At 45.6% G+C, this 24,376-nt stretch overlaps 1 protein-coding gene across 4 annotated transcripts in view; it reads left to right on the plus strand.

The window, feature by feature from the left end:
* Window positions 1-1,936: 1,936 nt before the first annotated feature.
* Sin3a (SIN3 transcription regulator family member A) overlaps window positions 1,937-24,376 on the plus strand; it is a 65,847-nt gene continuing 43,407 nt past the window's right edge. The window contains exons 1-2 of one of the 4 annotated variants that reach the window (XM_057766214.1): window positions 1,937-1,954; window positions 21,783-22,003. In XM_057766214.1, coding sequence (XP_057622197.1) covers window positions 21,815-22,003 — 189 coding nt within the window. In that variant the 5' untranslated portion in view covers window positions 1,937-1,954; window positions 21,783-21,814. Of the gene's footprint in view, window positions 1,955-2,088; window positions 2,108-6,089; window positions 6,306-9,510; window positions 9,545-21,782; window positions 22,004-24,376 lie in introns of those variants that run through there. The other 3 variants (XM_057766213.1, XM_057766211.1, XM_057766212.1) reach the window with 3 other exon arrangements.

Genomic DNA, 24,376 nt, shown 5'->3' on the forward strand with positions numbered 1-24,376 from the left:
CCTCTTCTATTACCTACCCTGAAACCTACTTCCTTGAGGTTTTCTCAAATATGGCTTTTTCTTTTCTTTTCTTTTCTTTTCTTTTTTTTTGAGACAGGGTTTCTCTCTAGCTTTGGGTCCTCTCTGTAGATCCTCTCTACAAACTCACTATGTAGCCCTGACTGGTCTTGAAATCACAGAGGTTTGGCTGCCTCTTCTCCAGAGTGCTGGGATAAAGGCGTGTGCCACCACCACGCAGCTAAATATGGTAGCCTAAGATGGCGTTGGACTCAAGGTCTTCTTTCCTTTGCCTCCCAATTGATGCAATTACAGCCATTTGTCATACAAGCTTGGTAAAGTTCTTGTGAGGAACTCAGGCTATTGGAAGTTGTCTAACTGGCAGAGGATCCTTTCCTGTCCATACACTATTCCCTTTCTTCAGTGCCTTCCAAAACACATGTTTCTTGGGGCTGGGCTGTTGCTCATTTGGAAGAGTGCTTGCCTAGCATGCATGAAGCCCTGGGTTTGATTTCCAGCACCATAGAAAAACCAATGGTGTACTCAGCTGTAATCCAAGTACTTAGGTTGAGGCAGTAGAAGTTAATGTCATCTGCTATGTCTTTGGGATCAGTCTGGGCTCCACGAGATCCTGTCTGCAAAACAAAACAGAAAAAGGAAACAAGAATAGTTGTTTTTCTTTCTTTTTTTTTTCTTTCTTTTTTTTTTTTTTTTTTTTTTTTTTTTTTTTTTTTTTTTTTTTTTTTTTTGGTTTTTCGAGACAGGGTTTCTCTGTAGCTTTGGAGCCTGTCCTGGAACTCCCTTTGTAGACCAGGCTGGCCTCGAACTCACAGAGATCCGCCTGCCTCTGCCTCCCAAGTGCTGGGATTAAAGGCGTGCGCCACCACTGCCCGGCCTTTTTTTTTTTTTATCATCCCTGCTATTTGAAAAAATAGTTCTTGCTCATACTGCTGTGCCATGGTTCTGCTCAGCTCTTGAACAAATAGTGATACATAGCAAGTGAGACAGGTAAGGAGTTTCAACCGAGGGCGGTTGAAAGTGAGGAGGGTTTTCTGGATTGTGTGGTGAGGAGGAGGAGGATAATTTGCCTTTGCTTTCCCCAATCTATGTCCCTACCCAAGGTACACCTCTCAAGCCTGTAAACCCACATTACAGCCTCTGTGCTGCCTCTGTTGCCTGTTGGCACCCTTTTTGTTCAGTCTACTCTCAGAATCTGTTCAGCTGCTAGCTAGACAGTATTTCCCATGTTGGGGTGACTTTGGATCTACAGACACACACACAAACACTCTTGCCTTACCTCCTGCAGCACCTAACTGGATCTGAAGTGTTTGGAGGGTATCGTGAACATCTCAGCCAATTTACAATTGCACTCTGTAGCAGATACAGTGAAATGTCTGATTTATCTCTCAGTAGATACTCAGTTTTCCCGGCTTACAGATTTCATAGCTGAAAGGCACCTAACAATGTAGGCTGGACACACGGTTAAATCAGTCTGTAGCTGCCTGCCTCCAATCCAAGTACTAACCAGGACGGACTGTGCTTCGCTCCCGAGATCTGAGGCGTCTAGGTGGTAAAATCACAAACTGCTACACGCTTCTCCTGACCCCGCTCCAAATGGATTGTGTGTGAAGGAAATTGGGGCTGGGTAGTTATGATGCACCTACTTTGATTTCCACGCTGCGGAACTCGTAATTCCCAAAGGCCTAGTCCGAAGTCCTCGAAAAATTCCAGGTGGCAGTGTGAGAGATGTAGGAGCCTCTGCTTCGGATGTGACTCCAACTCGTGGCTAGTTTAATTTATTTATTTTTATTTTTGTGGAAGCAGGGGGGCTATCAATGAAGGGGAAGGGGCGGGGAGAGGGAGGAGGTGGACCCAGAGTGCTGACGTATGCGAGGGCGAGCCAATGGCTAGTGGGGGGCGTTCCCTCCCATTCAGGACTCCTCGCCTGGTTCCGAAGGTATGTTAAACAGCTGCTTTTAATTTGGTCTCCCCAATTTCAGTCTTTTAGGGGGCTAGTTCCTTTGCTGCTTTCTTTGGCTGGCCTAATGCTGTGTAGGTGCCGTGGTCCCCAAGACCGAGTTGCGTGGAGGCTCGGAGTCCCGCGGCCGAGGTAGGCTAGAGGCAGGCCAGGAAGAAGAGCGCTTGGCGCCGCCCGCTCATAGTGTGTTTCTAAGCCGGACTGAAGCCGTGGGGAGGGGGCCAGCCTGGCCTGGGGTCGTCCTTCCGCCGGCCGCGCCGCCCAGTTCATTTCACCAAGCACTCGGTTTCGGTAGGTCTCGGCAGCAGGAGACCAACTGCTCTTGTAATGCTTTAAAAATATTTTAAAAGAAAAAAAATCTCATAAAGAAAAAAATGAGGTATTTCTGTACAGCGAATGGAACAGGGCCCGAGCTGCGGCGCGCGGGCTCGGCAGGGGGCGGCGGCCGCAGCCTGGTGGGTCAGGCCCACCGAGCTCGCGGTGTCCGGAGTTGGTTGACCGCTGGAGTTTAGAGCAAGCCGTGACCGGCGTTCTTTCTCCGCTAACCGGGGTGGGCGAGTGCAGTAGCCGCCCCAAGGGTTTGTTTCTGTCGGCAAACTTGGTGGGGTCGGTGGGCGAGCTCTGGGGAGGCGCGGGCAGCATGGGCCCGCGGTTGTTAAGGACTCCGGGGGCGGGAGCAATGCTGTATTTGCGGGAGGAGATTGAGGGCGGGAGAGGTTCTGGCCACTAACCCCGGGAGCCGCCGGTGTCTCGGAACTCCTGAACCGTGGCAATCTAGCAAGTATTCGGCGCCAGAGCCAGATAGGCTGCGATCCGGCGGGGAGCGCTGGCTGAGTGTCGAAAAGCTCCAGGAACTCGGCGAATTCAATTCGCGGCCCCAGCTGATCCCCCTTGCAAACATGGAGCTGCCTCCTTCCCCGCCCACCTCACGGTGGCGGCGACTGCTCCCCCCCCCCCTCCCCGCGTAGTGTGCTGCCTGGGCTCCTCTTTCCGCGAGGTGCCGCTGCGTGCCACAGGGCTGCGTACGGGGTGGGGGCAGCCGTGCGCGCACGCGCGCTCGCTCACGAGGGGGTGGCCTGAAAGGGGCAGTGAAGGTCGGAAACTGGGAAAAGAGACTCCAAGCTTGGAATAGGGAAAAGGAAATGCATCAGCGGGCGGGGAGGGGCACGCCTGTCAGCCGGATGGCGGCTGCGGGCCGAGAGGCGGGGCGCCAGCGCAAAGTGCGGGCAGTGGCGGTGTAGTGAGGGGAGGGGAGGCTCAGAGGCAGGCCGAGTGGCCACCTCTGCCTCTACTGCTTGGCCTAGACTGTTTACTATCTCCTGCGGGGAGCTTGTGCAACCGGCCTGCAGGGGACCCGAGAGGGGCGGGGCCATTTCCTCTTCTACCCACTTCAGGCTCTCCAGAGGCCCCGCCTTCTCTTGTCTTCCACTGGTTGGGTGCGAGTCCCTTTTTCCCTTCTTGTGTATGGATTGGATGACATTCTCTAGAGCTCCGCCTATTGGGAGGCTGGACTGGAGTTTAAGTTGCTAAGATTTTTTTCTTCTTCGAAGGGCGGAGGGAGGATTCCTGGGGCTTATGCGAGGTGCAAACCCCCGCCCCTTCTTCTGATTGGCGAATTCCATAGGCCATCCCCCTTCTAGGACAAGCTAGGAGGGGACATCCTCCTGCTCCCTGCCCCCCCTTCTCGTGAGCGCGCTCGGCACATGTTTGCGGCCCGCCTAGCTCCCTGCAACTTCCCTCCCGCCCGGAAGTCTCAGACTCCGCGCCCTTAGTAAGGGGGGCGGGGAATGCCTTGGAGGCACACAAAGATTCTTCCGAGTGTAGAGATCTAGTAGCTTTACTGTTGTGTTTTTGCGCTGGAAAGCGTAGCTCCGGATCTTCCCCATTGAGGGCAGGGAATGAGTTCGGGTCAACCGTTGCTGTTTTTCTTCGTGCCCCTTGACTTCCTTAAATTTAAGTTTGAGAAAGCTTGGACACTGGCCGCATCCTTAATTCCCTGGGCAAGACAGTCGTGGTCCTTAGTCTACGGAATCTGATGGCAACCTAGTGATGGAACAAGATCTATGATACTTCGTTCTCTTGCGGTCAAGGGAAGTCCAGGAGACCTATTTCTGGCAAAGACGTGTGGGGGGGGTTGTTGATACCATGGTGGGAGTGCTGCGTGGTAGGTACGCAGTATAGTGGGTAAGGCGTTTCATTTCAAGGTAGGAATCTGTCAGTTCTGGAGTGCTGCTTTCTCTACCTCTGGACGGTTTGGCCCCGTGTTTTTCTTATTTTTAGAGCCCTGTCTTGGCCTAGGGCTTGGCTTGGTTACCATTGTGACCGCTCCCACCTGTCGGGCACTCTTGTAGTTCACAACTCATTACTGTGGCCTCGCGGCGTGGAGCCGTCCTCGGAGTCAAAACCCACCTGTTGCCAACACTTATTTATGGTAGTCTCCGCAGGATTGCAGGAGGGCAGCATTGGGTTTACGAAACGTTTCCCCGTGCAGTATCTCTTGGGGACACACAACTCTAGAGAGAAATTTTTCTTTTTTATTTTTTTGTCGGTAGAGCCCTGGAAGACTAGTCCTGCCTAACTGTTCCTCATGGTGGAGCGAAAGCACCCCCAAAGCAACATGGGCTTTGGTCCCACGCTTTATTGGTGAAATAAATAAAAGGAATTAGGTATTTGAGAGCACTTTGTGTACTTCACGCATTGTTACTTACCCAGAGGACTTAGAGACCGCCATTAACGCATTCTGACAAAGAGACTATGGGTGGCTCCCAATTTTTTTTTATTTTTGAAGAGGCTGGTCTATAGTTCTTAAATTCAAGCAATATTCCTGCCTCGTTCTCCCGAAGAGTTGTGATGGCAGTTTCTTTTCTTTGAACAGTCATTTTCAAGACCACCCCCTCACAGACACACTGGAATTTTTACTCATCCTCTGAATATGAATGCATCCTCAAGGTTTATTTATACCGTGGTCTGTTTGAGTTATTCTGTATCTCGGTTCTCCTGGCCTAAAATGTCTCTGGATCAACCCTGCCAATAGGGAATACATTTTGCCTCATGCTCCGCCTTCCGGAGGCTTGCCCAGGCAGTGACATTTAAAGGCCTCCGCTTGCTTGTCTCCGCCCTCTGAGGGCTGCATTTTCAGGCTGTCGGAGTGTCACAGAATGCAGCCAGCCGTAGCGACTGGCTTGTAATCTCCGGGTTTATCAGTTTAAAGCTCCAGACCTTAATTTGGGAGTCTGCTGCTGAAAGTAGCTGCTGAATGGTCCAGATGGCTATATTTAGGAGACAGTGAAAAGTGTAAAAATAAGTGGGTAGAAGGTTTTCTGACATTGTTTTGGTAAGTCCTCTACGGTGGTAATACTACTGTCTTTTCCTCAAAGTCTTAAAAACCTCAACCCTGAGCTCGCGCCATTTCCAGTTCGGGCCTTGGAACTCTGAGCGTCAGTCTCTAGTGTAAACATTCCACAAAAGGACTGCTAAGGTTCAGCATCGCGCAGGGCGGAATGGTCTCCTTCCTGGACCGGCACCGTGTCCAATGGCGGCTCCTACCGGCGCCAAGATAATCCAATCAGATTGTTGGGGGCGGGGCCTGGCCCAGCAGTGTGGTGGGTGGAGTCTGCTTCACTTACAGACATTTTTACCCCACATTGGTTACTTACCTTCCTGGGGCTGTGAGGGAACCGAAGGTAGCCTTCCAATGCGGTGACCGGCGGAGGCGGGAGCCGATTTGTTAGGCCTGTGGCTGGGGCGGTAATGGGGAGGGATATGTGGGACTCTCCAATGAAATGTGAGGAGGTGCTTTTCTTCCTCCAATAATATTGCAGCCTGGGGGAGGGATTCGGCAATCAGTCTCCAATAGGCGGGGTTGAGTTAGGGACGCTCCCCGCCAATAGGGGCGTGGAGAAGGTGAGCGGCTCGCCCTCCCCTCCCAGCGAGGAAAGGAGGCGGGAGTAGGTCTGTATGGCGCGGTGATTGGCTCAACCTTTGACGGATGGCTAGTATATCCCGTGGCGGAGCGAGGTTAAGCCTTCCCTCGGCGGGGCGGGCTGGGAGAGTGGGCGGGATTTCCCGGGTAACAGAGAAGCGGCCGCGGCGGTAGAGGCGGCAGAGACGGTTTCTCCATCTTCCCCCCTCCCCTTCCCCCCTTAGAGTTTCCCTCCCTCCCTCCCTCCTTCCCAGTCTGGGCACCCAGGCCTGTGACCGCTTCGTGAGCGCATAGGAGGTTGCCAGTCCGCTCTTGCGGGCCTGTGCCCGCGCCGTTCCGGGGCCTCCGTGCTGGGTGCGAGGCTCACACCGGGAGCGACGCACAGGCTGAGTGGCTGGAGCTTTTGCGGTAAGAGCACGCCGCGTTGCGGTCTGCCCGGCAGCTGGGTGGCGGGTAACCTGGGACTGGAGGGCGTGTGTTTTTCGGGGGGGCTGACCTCGGCTTCCCGTGCGTGGCTATGGGGGGCGGAGCGGGGCCGCACTCCGTGCGGGAGGGGGGAGGAGAGCGTAGTCCCGGTGCGCACGGAGGGGCGGGCCCTCGTCCCGCCGATCAGAGGCGGGGCCGGCGCGCGTGCGGTGGTGGAGAAAGGGGCGGGACGCACTCGCGCTAAATGCCCGCGGCTGCGGCCCCGCCCCTCCTCCCCGCCGCGTGGGTGGGGCCTTGGGCTGCATCGCTTCGGGCCCGCGGGGTTTGCGGGACGGGAAGGGGGTCTCCCGCGTGCGGCTTTCAGGGCGCGGCGGCGAGGGGGCGTGAAGCCCGTGTTCCCCCGCCTTCGTGGGATCCGGTTGGCCGGAAGGCGCGTTCGGGGCTGCGATGCCACGCCCCCCGTCCCGCCCCCGCCGGGGTTTCCGCCTCCTTGGCAGTGAAGCGGCGCCGGGGAAAGCCCGCTGTTGCGTCTGGCCGGGACTTGGGGCTCCGTGTGTGCCCCGCCCTGCGTCCCTGTGGGTGGGAGGGGCTCTCGCCGACGGGGAGCAGTGGAGGTGTTCGGACTTTATGCTGTCGCTCTTTAGTCTTTTCTGCCGTGGGCATAGGGACCCTGAGCTGTAGTCTTCTCTACTTTGCTCCTAACATCGTGGTTGATGCCGTAACAGCTAAGAGAGTAGAAGCATGCTCAGCGGCTCCTCTTAGTCGTAATTATTGGGAGGAGATGCTCAGCGTCCTCTCAGTGCCCGCGGGGGGTGCGGCTGGTGCTGTGCCCATGCTTCCGCGGCAGTGACTGGTGGGGGAGGGTCAGAGCCATCAGGGGCTGGAAACGTGGAGGGCGCCAACCTTTCCTGGAGTTCTCTTGCTGTTCAGCGACTGTGTGTGGCTTTATGGGCGGAGCTTCGCATCAGAGGGGTAGATAGCTAAAATTTGCTACCAGTTTTGGTGCCTTAGGACTTTAGACTCAGTTTTGTCCTTCGAGCTGCTCACAAATCTGAGATTTTATTTTTATAGAAAGCATTGAATTTACATTTTAGTCTCATAACTGGTTTTTGACAAAGGTGATTTAAAAAAAATGATTGTGCATGTTGGAATTTATCAGAGGCACATAGTCATTGCTCCACCACTAGACTATGCATCTCAGGCTTGATTCTTTTTCTTTTCCTTCTTTTTTGGAAGATGGGGCGTATTCGAGACAGGGTTTCTCTGTGTAGTTTTAGAGCCAGTCCTGGAACTCTGTCCGTAGACCAGGCTGGAGATATCCACTGGTCTCTGCCTCCCCAGTGCTAGGATTAAAGGTGTGTGCCACTGCCAGGCATTCCTTCCTTCCTTCCTTTTTTTTTTTTTCCTTGGTTTTTAAGTTAGGGGTTTCACTCTGTACCCCTACCTGGCTAAGAAGATTTTTTTTTTTTTTCCCCGAGACAGGGTTTCTCTGTGGTTTTGGAGCCTGTCCTGGAACTAGCTCTTGTAGACCAGGCTGGTCTCGAACTCCCAGAGATCCGCCTGCCTCTGCCTCCCGAGTGCTGGGATTAAAGGCGTGCGCCACCACCGCCCGGCTAAGAAGATTTTTTTTAAAGTAAAAAACTCTGATTTCTTGACTGATACTCTCACCAAAGAAGGTTTTGTTACATAATCATAGCACCCCCAAAGATAAATTATAAAGAGCTTAATGTTGCTCTTTTTAGATATAAAGTAGGTTACCTGGACTCCTCTATGGAACCTGTATAGCATACTCCTACCAACCTGTGCTGCAAAGTTACTTTGGCCATATGGATTTTTTTTTTTTTTTTTTTTTTTTTTGGTTTTTCGAGACAGGGTTTCTCTGTGATTTTGGAGCCTGTCCTGGAACTAGCTCTGTAGACCAGGCTGGTCTCGAACTCACAGAGATCCTCCTGTCTCTGCCTCCCAAGTGCTGGGATTAAAGGCGTGCGCCACCACCGCCCGGCTGGCCATATGGATTTAGTGCATAGGTAACCATATATATATTAGATGGGATGTTGTTAGATCTTAGAAAAATAACTTTATGAAAAGTAAACATTGGAATCCTTATTTAGGTACTGGTGTCTGAATGAATATGTTTAAACTGCTTTTTAAAAATTATTTATAGTATGTGGTTTGTGTGTACGAGTGTGTGCGCCCACCCGCAAGGGTCAGAAGAGGGTGTCAGATCCCCGGTAGCTGGAGTTCGCCACCTGGGAAGGGTCTGGGAGCCCAACTCAGGTCCTCTGTATTGAGCCATCTCTGCAACCCAGTGTCTGTATTTAGTCATACTGAAGTTAAGTTCTAGATTTGTCCTTTGCTCAGTAGAGGCTGAAAACCATGCACTGTGCAATACTTAAAGAGGTTAAGTGTTCACTTTCAGCTAAAGAATTAGCAATAGTAATAGAATTGATGTGGAGGCCAAAAAATAAGAGCTTGGGTGCTTTACAGATGTATAAACTTAAAAAGTAGTGGATGATACTTTGCCTTTGAGGAAAGTTTGGCCAAAACATAGTTAATTCTACCATTTGAAGTTCAGTCTGGGATTCTTTGAGACAGGGTTTCTCCTCCTAGCCCTGGCTGTCCTGGAACTGTAGACCAGTCTGGCATAGAACTCTCGGAACTCAGCCAGCTTCTGCATCTCAAGTGCTGGGATTAAAGACGTGTGCCACACACCTGGCATAAGATATATTCTTATAGAATGTACAGTATATAGTATGCTGGAGTCACAAATCCTAGGCTTTAAAAATTCAAGTAAGAGGTGCTGGAGAGACCGCTGAGTGTTTAAGAGCAGTATCTGCTCTTCCAGAGGACCTGGGTTCAATTCCCAGTACCCACATGGCAGTTCATAACTGTAACTCTAGTGTCAGGGGATCCAACAACCTCACAGAGAAATGCAGGCAAAACACCAATGCACATAAAAATTTAAAAAATAAAATTAAAATTAAAAAAATTTCAAGTAAAAACCTAGTTAGGATTTTTTTGTGCTTTTTCATACATCAGTATTATATGCTTTAGTTTTGTTCACAGTTAAAATAGCTTAGAATTATTAGCATTTGGGAGCATGGACAGGTGGCTAAGCTATAAGAATGTGTATTATCCTTGCAGAGACCTGAGTTCCATTTTCAGCGCCTATGTCAACCTGAAACTGGAGCTCCAGGACCTCCATGGACACCTGAATCCAGGTACATAGATTCTCCACCTCCATACTCCTAATTAAAAATAATAGAAAAATATCTAAAAATTAAATATTACCATTTTTTTCTTTTTTAAGAATCAAGATGGGAGCCGGGCGGTGGTGGCGCACGCCTTTAATCCCAGCACTTGGGAGGCAGAGGCAGGCGGATCTCTGAGTTCGAGGCCAGCCTGGTCTACAAGAGCTAGTTCCAGGACAGGCACCAAAGCTACAGAGAAACCCTGTCTCGAAAAACCAAAAAAAAAAAAAAAAAAAAAAAAAAAATCAAGATGGGTATTAATTTAACAAGATCTCTGGTAAAAACAAAGCCCTCGTGACAGAGCAGCCAATATACTGAAAAGCTATCCAGGGCAGCTTTAGTCTAGGAATTTTACTTAAAATTCAGAGGTTGTGTTCATGGCCTTTAGTAATCTAACAGTGCTTTCCAGTTTCAGATGACTCCCCCAGCTGAAAGTATGTTAAATTATATCTTTTGTATGTTCTTAAAAAATGACAGTACATTTCAAACAATAGCCTCTTCCCTCTGGTAAAACGGGTTTACATTTACTGAACTGACTCTGCCCGAGGCACTGTACATTTGTTTAAGGTGTGTGTGTGTGTGTGTGTGTGTGTGTGTGTGTGTGTACACGTGTACGCATAGATATCTGTGTGAATGGTATACACACATGTAATTTAAGTTTTATGTCAGCTTTGGATTGTGGAGTGGTGAAATGGCTTATGCACTCTGTAGCCCAGGCTGCCTAGAACTCAAAGTGATTTTTTTCTTACTTCGCCCCAGCTGATTACATCTTTGACTTTAAATACATGTTTTAAAAGTGAAGATGTCTGATGAGGTGGCTTCAGTGGGTAAAGACACTTGCTGTGCGAACTCTTAAGACTGAACTAGGCCGGGCGGTGGTGGTGCACGCCTTTAATCCCAGCACTCGGGAGGCAGAGGCAGGCGGATCTCTGTGAGTTCGAGACTAGCCTGGTCTACAGAGCTAGTTCCAGGACAGGCTCCAAAGCCACAGAGAAACCCTGTCTCGAAAAACCAAAAAAAAAAAAAAAAAAAAAGACTGAACTAGATCCCAGGAGCCCACTTTGGAAGGAGAGACTGATTCCTGAAAGTGGTCCTCTGACCATCACATCTTTGCTACCTTCCCAACAATAATAAATATTTCAAAGAAAACAAGGCATGGGACCAGGGAAATGTCTGTCAGCAAAGATGCCGTTCAAGTAAAGGACTTGTCCTATTCCTGGAACATATACTTGGAAAACTGACCTTAGAAATCTAAATGCTTGGGGCTGGAGAGATGGCTCAGTGGTTAAGAGCACGGACTGCTCTTCCAAAGGACCCGGGTTCAATTCCCAGCACCCACATGGCAGCTCACAACTGTCTGAAGATCCAGTTGTAGGGGATCTGACACCTTCACACCAATGCACATAAAATAAAGTTAAATAAACCATAAAAATATTTAAAAAAAAAAAGAAAGAAAGAAATCTAAATGCTTGGTAGCCTGGTCTTGAACTCCAAACACTGGGGGAGCAGTAGATGATAGGGAGGCTCTTGGGATCGACCTATGTGGGCCAACCCCAAATCAGAAAGGAACTTGCTTGAAAAATAAGATGGACTTATAGGGCTTACAGCTGAGGTTGACCTGGCTCCTACATACACACATAAAAAATAAATAGGGGCAGCAGTATGGCACAGTGGGTATAGCTCTTGTGACTAGGGCTTGAAGGCCTGTGTGTGATCCCTGGAACTCACATAAAGGTGGGCAGAGAAAACCAGTGGCACAAAGATGTTCTTTGACCTTTTCACGAGTGCACACTTCAAAATCATACATATATACAATAGTAATTTTTTTTTTTAAGGGGAAGAAAGCCAGGAGAGATTACAGTACCTGTAATCCTAGCACTTGGGAGATGGAGGCAGGAGGTCAGGTGTTCAAGGCAGCCCTTTGCTACTTAGAGGGTTTAAATCAGCCTGGGCTACATAAGATCCTGCCTCACAAACTCAGACTAAGTGACTGAGTAGAGAATAGCACAGAGTGACTTAGACCACATCAGTGGTCAAGACAGGATTTGAATCCAGGGATTCTGCCTCCAGTACCTCAACCATGTAAAGTTGCCTCTGCTTTACTAAGAGAGTAGTATGTAAAATGTGTGTGCATTTATGTGTGTGTGTTTTAATCATAATAAATGTGTGTACTTAAGAAAATGAGTTGTGTGAGGGGAATATGAGCTCAGTTTATAGAGTGCTTGCTTTGTGTGTCTGAATCACTGGTTTCAGCCTCCACAACTTCATGAGACCAGGTATGGGGACAAACCTGCAATCCTAGTACTTGGGAGGTAAGTTGAAGGTCAGTTTCAACTATACAGTGAGCTTGAGGCCAGTAAGAAATACGGCCTGTAAGTTGGCTTAGCAGGTAAAAACAATGGTTGCCACACCTGATAGCCTTGAGTTTGATCCCTAAGACACAGTGTGGTAGAAGAAAACTGTAAGTAGGCGTCACACACATGCACACACCCCACTCACACCCTTGTGCAGCATTTACCACCGTCCAGCTTCAGAACTTACTCATCTTCCACCGGAGGAACTTTATATACATGAAGCAGTAAGTCTTCTTTAACAGAAGTGTTCATTGTTTTAAGTATACATGTGAATGCAAACACCTTTGGAGACCAGAGACATGGGATCCCCTGGAGCTGTGGTTATGAACTACTTGATACTGTTTCTAGGAATCAATCTCTGGTCCTCTGAAGGAATAGCAAGTGCTTCGAACTGCTGAACTCACTCTTTAGTCCCTACCCCTTAATTTTTATTTTATTTTTGAGACACGGTCTCATATTACTGGCTGTCCAGGAATTCATAGAGCTCTTACCTGCTTCTTCCTCTTGAGCGCTGGAGTTAAAGTCCTGTGCCACTGCATAGCACACTCACTTTTATCTTTTGTGATTGGCTTCTTTTACCTAGTTTGTCCTCACCGTTCACTGATGTTGTAGTATATGTCAGAATTTTCTTCCTGTTTAAGGATCAGTACTATTGTGTATGTACATACCACAGTTAACTTGTTTTTTTTTTTTTCTGCCTTATAGATTCGTTTGTCTATTTTCATTTTCTCTGTATGTTTTGCCTATAAGTATGTATGTGCATTTTTGGTGCCCAAAAAGACTAGAAGAGGACATCAGATTCTTTGGAACTAGAGTTACAGACTGTTGTGAACCTCCTCTGTGTAGGTGCTGGGAACTGAACCTGGGTCCTCTGGAAGAGCTATTAGTGTGCTTACCCATTGATCTGTCTTTTCTACTCTGCCTTGTGTTTTTATGACTAATTCTCAAGTTCTTTAGTTCTTGGATCAATATATAGAGGTGGGATTGTGCTAATTGTGTTATTTATTTTGAGGAACTGTCAGTTTTTGCTTTGTGAAAAAAGGTTCGGGATGGGGGTGGGGTTACTGCAGAGATGGTTCAGTGGTTAAGAGCACTGACTGCTCTTCCAGATGACCTAGGGTTGAATTCTTAGCACCATGGCACTCACAGCCATCTGTAATTCCAGATCCAGGCAATCCGATGCCTTCTTCTGGTCTAGTGGGTACTAGGCACAAAAGTGGTGCATAGGCAGACATACAGGCAAAATAAATACATCTTTTTTTGTTTTGTTCATTTTTCGAGATAAGTAACCCCGGCTGTCCTGGAACTCACTCTGTATTATAGACCAGACTGGCCTCCAAAGATTTGCCTGTATGAGAGGTGTAGACCACCACTGCCTGGCTAAAATAAACACATCTTTAATAAAAGAATTGGAGCCAGGCAGTGGTGGCACACATCTTTAATCACAGCACTTGGGATGCAGAGCAGGTGGATCTCTGAGTTTGAGGCCAACCTGGTCTACAGTGCAAGTTCCAGGACAGGCTCCATAGCTACTGGGAAAAACTGTGGGGGGAGGGGGGGATTGGATTGGGCCTTGAATTCTGAGAGTGAATTGACGCACCACCCATTTAATTGACCACCTGCTTAAATTGCTCTGGGCTGGTGAGGAACAGTCTTTGTCACTAAGAACTTAACATTCTTGTCAGGAAAGACAAGTAGATACATGCTTTTACCACACATCATTGAACGTTAAATGCATTAAGAATCAACTACAACATGTTGTAGGAGATGCAGAGGAGGGACATGGCACTTGGATATGTAGGAAGAGGAGACTCTACAGGAGAGACACAAGAAAACCATATGCCTTCTCTGAGCTATTGAGTGTCCTTAGGTATCTTAACAGTAGTCCTGATGGTGGATAGCATCATCGCGAAATTCAGTTCTCTTATGTGAAGTCCTCCCTTTAGGAGCAAGTGCTCTTGCTGAGCCCTCTCTGTCTCTCTCTGTCTCTCTGTCTCTCTGTCTCTCTGTCTCTCTCTCTCTGTCTCTCTCTCTCTCTCTCTCTCTCTCTCTCTCTCTCTCTCTCTCTCTCTCTCTCTCTCTCTTCAGGGAGGCCAGAAGAAGTTGGATTCCCTAGAACTGGAGTTACAGCTGCTTGTGAGCTGCTTAACATGACTGATGGGAATTAAACTCAGGTCCTCTGCAAGAGCAGTATGCACTTTTAACCAAGTCATTTCTCCAGCCCCTGAAGTCTAATTTCTTGATGTATTTCTCAGTCTTTGGTTTTTCGAGACAAGGTTTTTCTGTAACTTTGGAGCCTGTCCTGGAACTCCCTTTGTAGACCAGGCGGGCCTCGAACTCACAGAGATCCGCCTGCCTCTGCCTCTGAGTGCTGGGATTAAAGGCGTGCGCCACCACCGCCCGGCATTTCTCAGTCATATTGTAGTACACTTACAAAAAGTACTTGATAAACAGTATTTGTGTATAGTGGTTTTTCACTTGACTGTTTGCTTATTCGGTATGTTCCATAGTGTGACTATCCCTCAGCACTTTTGTGGACATTGGACAGCTTGAAGTTGTCAGTCTGTTCTTCTAGCATGTCGATTCTAGGGATTAAGCGTAGACTGTTAGGCTTGGCAGCAGATGTCCTGCCCACCAAGCTATCGTGCCAGCCAGCATTTTTCCTTTTGATGTAAAGTTACATAGAATAGAGTATATGTGTTGAGTGTGTGGTGTGTGTGTGTGTACACATGCATGAGATCATGGTGTTTATGTTTTGTGGCCCATTTTCACTTAGCATGTCTTCAATTGAGGATGAACACTGATTTTCATAATGACTGTTCATTTTCTCACAATATGGATGGAGCTCAGTTAGCTAATACTTTTTCATCCTCTCCTGCAGTAGTTAGATTTGGCAAATGTGTAGGACAGAGACTGGGTAGGTTAAGTAGTGTGCACAGACGAGACCAGCCTGGTCTACAGAGCTAGTTCCAGGACAGGCTCCAAAGCCACAGAGAAACCCTGTCTCGAAAAACCAAAAAAAAAAAAAAAAAAAAAAAAAAAAGTAGTGTGCACAGAGATCCACCTGCCTCTGCCTCCTGAGCTCTGGGATCAAAGGTGTGCACTACCACTGTCCAGTTTAGACTAAACTTTTAAAAGCTTCCAAGCCAGTGAGATGGCCCAGCAGTAAAAGCTCTTTCCAACACAACCTGAGTTCAGTCTGGAAACCAAGTGAAAAGGAGGATGTGGTAGTGTGTGCTTGCAGTCCCAGAACTCCTATAGCTGGGAGGTGCAGCCAGTATAATCCTCTGGAGTCTCCTGAACTAGCTGGCCTAGAGTGTACTTCAAGACAGAAAACAAGAAAAAGCCTGTTTCAGCCAGGTGGAAAGTGAGAACTGACTCCCAAAAGTTGTCTGACCTTCGTACTTGAGCCTTGATGCACTTGTGCAAGCACTCAGTTTAGACACTCACCGTAATAAACAATAAGGGGGAGGTACCCCCTATAGTATTAACATACATTCTTATCCAAAGGACCAGCAATTATTTTCTTTTAGTTTTTATTTTAAAGTAGATAGCGTTTTATTTCACATGTCTTTGATTAATTAGGCTTCCCAGCTAGTTCTGAAGCTTTTGGGGGGCAAAGAGTCATCTGTGGTCTTCCTAATCTTTGTGTTCAAGTTTTCCATATTTATAAAATTGAGACTAGAACCAAGTTCAGTGCAGATGTCTGTAATCCCGGTGCTGTGGAGGCACGGGTAGGAGGATCATGAGGCAGGATCCAGACTGCCGTTACACATCAACGTCTTGTCTCAAAAGCAAAAAGTAACAAGTGAAATAAGAGAACGGCAGTACTTAGCAATATTTCTGGAAGAGTTAATGTTTGTTATTCCATGCATATTAACTATTACTGTCATTTTTCTTCTGCGGTTAGAACATTCAGCCCTTATTTCCACAAGTTCCACATTGATGGATTCAACCAACCTCAGATCAGAAATATTTGGGAAAAAATAATACATCTTTACTCAACACATACAGATTTTCTCTATTTGTTCTCTTGAGAATACAGTTTGTTTAACTTGCAGAGTATGACAAGTTGCCTAGAGATTAAAATATATGGGATAATATGCTGGAAGATACATAGATTATATGCAAATATTACATCAGTTTGTATAAAAGACTTGATGCCGGTGGGTTTTAGTATCCATGGGTAGAGTGGTTCATATCTTAGAACAAATTTTCTATAGTGTGAGGAGTGTCTACAAAATTAGTGATAGCGGAGCCTTGTGGGTCAAACCTGTAGTCCCAGTTCCCCAAGAGTTGGTCTTCCTAAGTAACAGTGAGTTCAAGACCAGCCTGAGTAACTTGTTTAAAAAACAAAAATGGGGTGACTGGGATTGTAGCTTAGGGTAGACTATTTGCATTAAATTAAGTTGACCCCAACATGGTGTTGCCCATTGCCCCAGAGTTGGTAGACTAGATGAAGGAATGGATTCTGAAAGGTAAAGTAAGATTCCCTCCCTCCAGAAGTACCTGACTCAAGGGGTTTTTGTTTGGTTGTGGTTTTGAGTATATGTGTTTTGTTTGGTTTTGGTGCTGTTTTCTGAAGCAGAGTCATGTAAAACTCTAGCTGGTCTTGAACTTTTTATGAAAGCCTTGGTGATCTGGTCCTTGAGGTGATGCCTCTGCCTCCTGAGTGCTGGGGTTATAGGCATTCTGACTTCAATGATACTAGTATACTAAACTAAGGAATTCTAGGAATTTGGGTTATACTTTTAAAACAAAACTTGACATTTTTATGTGTAGGGGTATTTTGCCTGAGTGTATGTTTATGTATCTTGTGAATGAAGGTGTGGAGCCTGCAGAGGACAGAAGAGGGCATTGGACCCCTTGGAGTAGAGTGACAGGTTGTGAGCTGCCATGTGGATGTCGGGAGCCGAATCCTGGACTCTTAATTGCCAAGCCATCTTTGCAGTCCTATGGGTTGTATTTAAAGTATTGGGAAACTAGTGGTAGATCAGATTCCTATTTGAGGGACATTTTGAAAACGGTGTATAGAGGAGAATAGAGGGCGAGAAATGCTTGGGAAGTATGTCAGCTGTCTTGATGAGGAGTAAAGGAGCGGGTGTGTTACTTAAAGGGAAGTGATTTGTTGGGGAGATAGGAAATTGACAAAATAGCATAATTAAGAGAAAATGCAGGCTCTGGATAACATCGCTTCAGTGTTTTTTTTTTTTTTTTTTTTTTTTTTGGTTTTTTGAGACAGGGTTTCTCTGTGGTTTTGGAGCCTGTCCTGGAACTAGCTCTTGTAGACCAGGCTGGTCTCAAACTCACAGAGATCCGCCTGCCTCTGCCTCCCGAGTGCTGGGATTAAAGGCGTGCGCCACCACCGCCCGGCTTCTTCAGTTTTATACACATGGTCCAGGAAGAAAAGTTCTGAAAATAAATGTGGTTAAATATGTCATAAAAGTAGTTTCTGACTAGGCATGCAACTTCGTGGTAGTTGCTTAGCCTACAAAAGGCCCTGGGTTTGATCCAGCACTGAAACCCACAAATTACAGTTACTTTTACTTTCTGTTTGTTTGTTTGTTTGAGACAGGGTTTCTCTGTGTAGCCCTGGCTGTCTTGAAACTTGCTCTGTAGACTAGTCTGGTCTTAAACCCAGAGATCCATTTGCCTCTGCCTCCTGACTGCTGGGATTAAAGATGTGCACTACCACCTCCTAGCTTGATTCTTATTTGTATCTCAGGCACCAGGTATGCATGTTATACACTGACATATGTGCAGGTAAAACACCCATATACTCAAAGAAAATTTTTAAATATTAAAAAAAATAGTAAAACAAATGTTAAAACATGATCTCACAATAAATTAAGATGCTTTTAATACTTAACCAGTGAAAAACTCACTTAGCAGTTGAGCATCACAAACAAACAACAAAAAAAAAAACCCCACAGGGCCAGGGCCAAAGCTACAAAGTTCAAGAGAGTTTGTCTAGAATCTAGTACCTAACAAATATTCTATTTTCATATTCCTTTGCTATGTTCTTCATACACATTTGTTTATTTATCATTTATAAAATATTGGCATTTTGGTAGAGATTAATCTCAAAAGATTAACATCTAAGTTTTAATCCAATAAAAACTAAGCCAAACTCTGGTTTCATTTGTGACTAAAAGTAGCAGCCAGCAGTTCTTATGAAATTTGTAGTTCATCCATTTATTTTTTTTTTTAATCTAGTTTCTCTTCCCGAAATAGGTGGAGGTTTAGTGACCTGTGACACTTTGGTTGTCAGCCACTATGTGGGTGCTGGAAACTGAACCTAGGTCTTCTTAACACTTCCTTAGTTACTTCTAGCTCTCAAATAGCATGCGTAACATGCTTATAACCCTTTAATGTGTATAATTTTTTTAATGTTGAACTAAAAGAATTAGCATTTATTTATTTATTTATTTATTTATTTATTTATTTATTTATTTATTTTTTGGTTTTTTCGAAACAGGGTTTCTCTGTGGTTTTGGAGCCTGTCCTGGAACTAGCTCTTGTAGACCAGGCTGGTCTCGAACTCACAGAGATCCGCCTGACTCTGCCTCCCAAGTGCTGGGATTAAAGGCGTGTGCCACCACCGCCCGGCTTTATTTTTTATTTTTTTATTTTTTTTAAATATTTATTTATTTATTATACTATGTGTATAGCATTCCTTCCACGTATGCCTGCAAGCCAGAAGGGGGCGCCAGGTCTCGTTATAGATGACTGTAAGCCACCATGTGGTTGCTGGGAATTGAACTCAGGACTTCTGAAAGAGCAGTCAGTGCTCTTAACCTCTGAGCCGTCTCTCCAGCCCAGAATTAGTTTTTAGTAGGTAAACATAATCAGTTAAGGCATTTTGGCATTTTAAATGATTTCCTTTCAGAGCTGTCTGTCTGTTCAGCTCTAGTTAACTAGAGTCAGATGTACTATATCACATATAAACTTGGGAATAATTCTTGGATCTAAAGTTTTTTTTGTTTGTTTGTTTGTTTGTTTTTTTGGTTTTTCGAGACAAGGTTTCTCTGTGGTTTTGGAGCCTGTCCTGGAACTAGCTCTTGTAGATCAGGCTGGTCTTGAACTCACAGAGATCCACCTGCCTCTGCCTCTTGAGTGCTGAGATTAAAGGCGTGCGCCACCAGCGCCCGGCTAAGTTTTTTATTATTATTTATTTATTTATTTATTTATTTATTTATTTATTTATTTATTATGTATACAATATTCTGTCTGTGTGTATGCCTGCTGGCCAGAAGAGGGCACCAGACCTCATTACAGATGGTTGTGAGCCACCATGTGGTTGCTGGGAATTGAACTCAGGACCTTTGGAAGAGCAGGCAGTGCTCTTAACCTCTGAGCCATCTCTCCAGCCCCCTTGGATCTAAAGTTACAGACCAGAGTATATCTGTAGCTTGAAGTTTTTGAAAAGATTAATTATTGTATTTATTAAGAGTCTTCAGATATGGGGACTAATGTACTAAATCTTAGCCATTACTGAATTTTCCTTTCCTGTGTGTGTGTTTATATATGTGTATGTATGCATGTGCACACATGCATGGAAGGTATATTCTTCAACCTGGAGCACTCCAACTTGGCCAGACTAGCAGGCCAGCAAGCTCTGGAGATTCTATCTCTGGCTCACGTACCATTTTTGCATCTGTCAGGTTAACAGATGCCGACTGCCCAGCCCTTTAATAAAGTTGGTTCTGAAAAACAGTCTAAGTTGTCTAAGGCTGTGCCCTTGAACTTCGAAACTGCAATTCTCCTGCAGGCTGTCCCCCAATACCAAGCCTGTCCCCCAATACCAAGCCTGTCCATAACTATAATTTTTATCTTCTTGAAATAGGGTTGATGTCTTTAAGTTTTTATACATTAAAACTTGTGTGTATGGTAGTTTTTACCTGCATGCTTGTCGTTGCACTACTTGCATGCTTGGTGCCATTGGGGCCCTAAGAGGGTGTTAGATCCCCTGGAACCTGAGTTGCTGAATTATTGTCGTAAGCTGATGTGTGGGTGCTAGAACTCAAACCTGGGTCCTTTGAAAGGACCAGTGCTCTTAACCAGTAAACCATCTCTCCTGTTCCAGTTTTGTTTGTTTTATGAATTCTGGAGATTGCACTTAGAGCTTCATGTTTGCAAAGCAAGCACATTACTGATTGAGCTTTCTCCCTAGCCCAAGTAGACAGAATGTCTGCCTGCCTGTTCATTTGTTTTATTTTTAATTGTGTTTGTGTGTGTATATCTTGTAGAGGCAGGGGTGGGGGAGGGGGACTGTGTCCTTGTGAACATAAATGAAGTTTCTGCAGAGGCTGGATCCCATTTAGTCGGGGTTACAGCGAGCTGTGACCTAAGAGGTGTGGGTGTTGGGATGGGAACTTGGAACTTGGGTCCTTATGATTGAACAGCCCCTGGAGCATCTCTCTCCAGCCCCTCTTTCATTTGCATAGTGTGCACGTATGTGCCAGGGTGTGTGTGTGTGTGTGTGTGTGTGAGAGAGAGAGAGAGAGAGAGAGAGAGAGAGAGAGAGAGAGAGAGAGAGAGAGAGAGAGAGGAGAGAGAGAGAGAGAGACAGAGGAGACTTGCAGTTGCCTTTTCTTTTCCATTATGGTCCCAGGAATTGAATTTAGACTGTCAGTCTTGGCAGCAAGCACCTTTACTTACTGAACCATTTTGCTGGCTTCTAAGTATTCCTTCTTAACTGTAGTATATTATCTTTGTGTTAAGGATACTGATGTCAGAAATGCTCAGGAAAAAAGTAGGTTCCTGGACAAAGTGCATCTAGACTTTGTGTACCCTTTGATGAGAATGCCACTCCCTACAAAGGTATTGTTAAGCTGAAGAAACTTCTTGTACTTAAAGAATGTGAGAAAGGGCCAGAAGGAAACTTGGAAGTCATCTATTCTACTTAAGTTTTTTAGTTTGAGGTGCTAAAAATTACTTGAAAACAAGAGTTTTTTAAAACGTACTTTTTTTTTTTTTTGAGACAGTTTTTCTATGTAGCACTGGCTGTCCTGGAACTTGCTCATTTTTCTGGCATATCATCACTCTATGATAGCTTTAGTTGTAACAATTGATATTTATGAAACGAAACCCATCTAATACTAGTCCCCCCTTTCACCTTCATAGTGTGCATACTCTGTGCCAGTACTAAAGTTTGAGAGTTGTATTTGCAGCATATGAGTATATAACTAGTATTAGCTATAATAGTGTTTTGGGAGCTACCTTTGGCTACTGTTCTACTGATGTGAGGAAACACCATCAGCAGGACAATTTAGAGGAAAAGCATTTTAATTGGGGGCTTCTTTACAGGTCAGGGTTATTGTGGCCAGGGGCAGCTGGGCAGGCATGGGTTTGAGCAATAGCTGAGAGCTTATTTGTTGAGGCACAACTAGGAAGGGGAGAGACAGAGACAGAGACAGAGGGGAAGGGGAGGAATAGCTGGGAATGGTGTGGGCTTTTGAAACCCCTAGTGACATACCTCCTCTAACAAGGTCACATCTTCTAGTTCTTCCTAAACAGTCCGTCAACTAGGAACCAAGCATTCAAAAATATGACCTAGGGGACCACTGTCATTGAAACCACCACAGGAGAATGACTAGAAAAGGAGATTTTTTTAATTATTTGCAGTTTTGAATTGTAGGATTATTTTCAATTTAGTGTTACCAGATTGATTAAAACTCTCTGAACCACATCTCCTAATTCTAACTTGCTCGCTGTGAGGTGTGTGTAAACTATTTGGTGATCATTTCTAAGATGAGTATATCAGTTCTGAAAGTCAGGCTTACATTAAACTTGGGGAACTACGTCATCCTAGAGGGAGATTTTAGTTCTGTGTTACTTTTTGGATTTTACAGGTTTATAGTGCATTCCTGAGCATGAGTGCAGAATGAAGCGACGTTTGGATGACCAGGAGTCACCGGTGTATGCAGCCCAGCAGCGAAGGATTCCTGGAAGCACAGAGGCTTTTCCTCACCAGCACCGGGTACTTGCCCCCGCCCCTCCTGTGTATGAAGCAGTGTCTGAGACCATGCAGTCAGCTACAGGAATTCAATACTCAGTGGCACCCAACTACCAGGTAAGCTAGAGCCAGGGGAGGGAGTAGGAATAAGGGGTGAGAGTGGTGGTTTCATCCATTGAGAGTGATTTTTATAGAGCATAGAGCTACCCACGAAAAACTTGACGTGAAATACATATGGAGATGTTTTAAATATATGCATATGGTAGTGTGAAAACCACCAGATAACAAAAGTCATGTAATGACTTCTGAAGTTCTCTGCATGTTGCTTGTTGACCCTTAATCTTTCTTCCACCTCATTAAGGTCTCTCTCTCTCTGTGAAATTTGTTCTCATGGAGCCCAGACTAGCCTTGGACTTCTGTCCTCCTGCTTTACTTTCCCATTTGTGGGATTACAGGCTGTGCCACCTTACCTTGCTTCTTTGTGTTAGTTGAGGTTAATTCCAGGGTCTTGTGCGTATCAGCAACCACTAACCCTTCTTTGTTATTACCTTTTCTCTTTTCTTTTCTTTTCTTTTCTTTTCTTTTCTTTTCTTTTCTTTTCTTTTCTTTTTTTATCTTTAGGCAGGGTCTCACTGTGTAGCTGTGACTGACCTGCAAGTCTTGGTTTAGACCAGGCTGTCTGTCTCTGCCTCCAAGTGTTTGGATTAAAGGCATATACTACCACACCTCACTTGGTTTTTTTTATTTTAATTCTTCAGTGATAGAGATTGAACTCAGACCCTCATGTGTGCCAGAAAGCACCTGAGTGTCAGTTTCTCAGGAGTCTGCTCTGAAGCAGTGTAATGCTTGCATGTGAGGCTGATGGAGCAGTAAGTAACAGATGATTATTAACTTAGGACTAGAAGAAAAGGGGTTTTACTTGTGAGGTTATTTTTATTTTCCAAATAGGTTTATAGTTATCTTGTCTGTTAGATACAGTTGTATATATCCTCAGTGGTGTGTGCTTGTAGTAAATGCAGCTGTCTCATATTAGCAAAGGATAATTAATGGTACTATCTTGTTACCTCGAAGTTCTAGGGACCTGGTCCACAGCCTTTGCTTGCTGGGCAAGCACTGCCGCTGAGCTCAGATCTTCAGCCCATATAATTGTTTTTTTTGTTGTTGTTGCTTTTTGTCTTTTTTAGGGGGAGATGGGTTTCGAGACAAGGTTTCTCTATGTAACAGTCCTGGCTGTCCTGGAACTAGCTCTGTAGAACAGGCTGACCTTAAACTCTCAGAGATCCTCCTGCCTCTGCCTCTCAAGTGCTGGGAGTAAGGCATGTACCACCACTGCCTGGCCATATGATTTAAGTTTTATGAAAACCTGTAAAACACATAATTTGAAATAGAAAAGCTCAGATTGAGACCCCTTATGAAACATGTATGTATTAGAATTTGTAGAATTTATTTAATTTTTTTTTCTTTCTTTTTCCCCCCTTTTTTCTTCTTTGAGGTAAGGTCTCTTCCAACCCAGACTGTCCTTGAATTTGCTGTGTAGCTGAGGAAGACTTAAACTTTTGGCCTCTGTCTTCCAGCTGTTGAAATTGCAGGCAAGCACCAGCACATCAAGTCTGAGTGCTGGAGGTGGAGCCCAAGGCTTCAGGAGCACTGGGCACATATTCTTTCAGCTGAGCTGCATCTCCAGCCCCTTCCATATTTTCTTATCCATTTTCTTAATAATATAATAATTTTCTTTTATATCTGTAATTTTACACACAGTTGTTTTTTCTCTCTCCCGCACAGAGTGATTTTTATAAACTTGTGAGAATTTGTGAAAAACCTTGTTGTTTACTAAGTTGGGGTGTACAGTTTATACTGCATAGAGAAGGTAGATTTTACATTGCTCAGTCTCATTTGGAGATGACAGTCAGATCTACTGACATTAAAACTGTCCCTCCCCCCATTATTTACTTATTCTTCGTTTTAGAGGCAGGATCTCCCTCTGTAGCTTAGGTTGACCTGAAATTTTCTATATCAATCCAGTAGACCTCAAACTTAGAGCAGCGCTACCTTCTTTAGCTTTTTGTTTGTTTGTTTTTTGTTTTTGTTTTTTCGAGATAGGGTTTCTCTGTGGTTTTGGAGCCTGTCCTGGAACTAGCTTTTGTAGCCCAGGCTGGTTTCGAACTCACAGAGATCCGCCTGCCTCTGCCTCCAAGTGCTGGGATTAAAGGCGTGCACCACCACCGCCCGGCCCTTCTTTAGCTTTTTAAGTGCTGGCATTATAGGCATGAGCTCCTACTTTTGGCTTTAATAGTTTTGAAATAGGAGAAGTGCTCAGGAAATTTATTACTATTATTACTATTTGTGACAGGGTCTCACTGTATGTACTTATATACACACACACACACATATACTCACTATATGTACATATATACACGTGCGTGCGTGCGTGCGTGTGTGTGTGTGTGTGTGTGTGTGTGTGTGTTTGGAACTCAGAGGTATCTGCCTGCC

The sequence above is a fragment of the Chionomys nivalis genome, chromosome 4, assembly GCF_950005125.1.
Source record: "Chionomys nivalis chromosome 4, mChiNiv1.1, whole genome shotgun sequence".
Lineage (NCBI taxonomy): Eukaryota > Metazoa > Chordata > Mammalia > Rodentia > Cricetidae > Chionomys > Chionomys nivalis.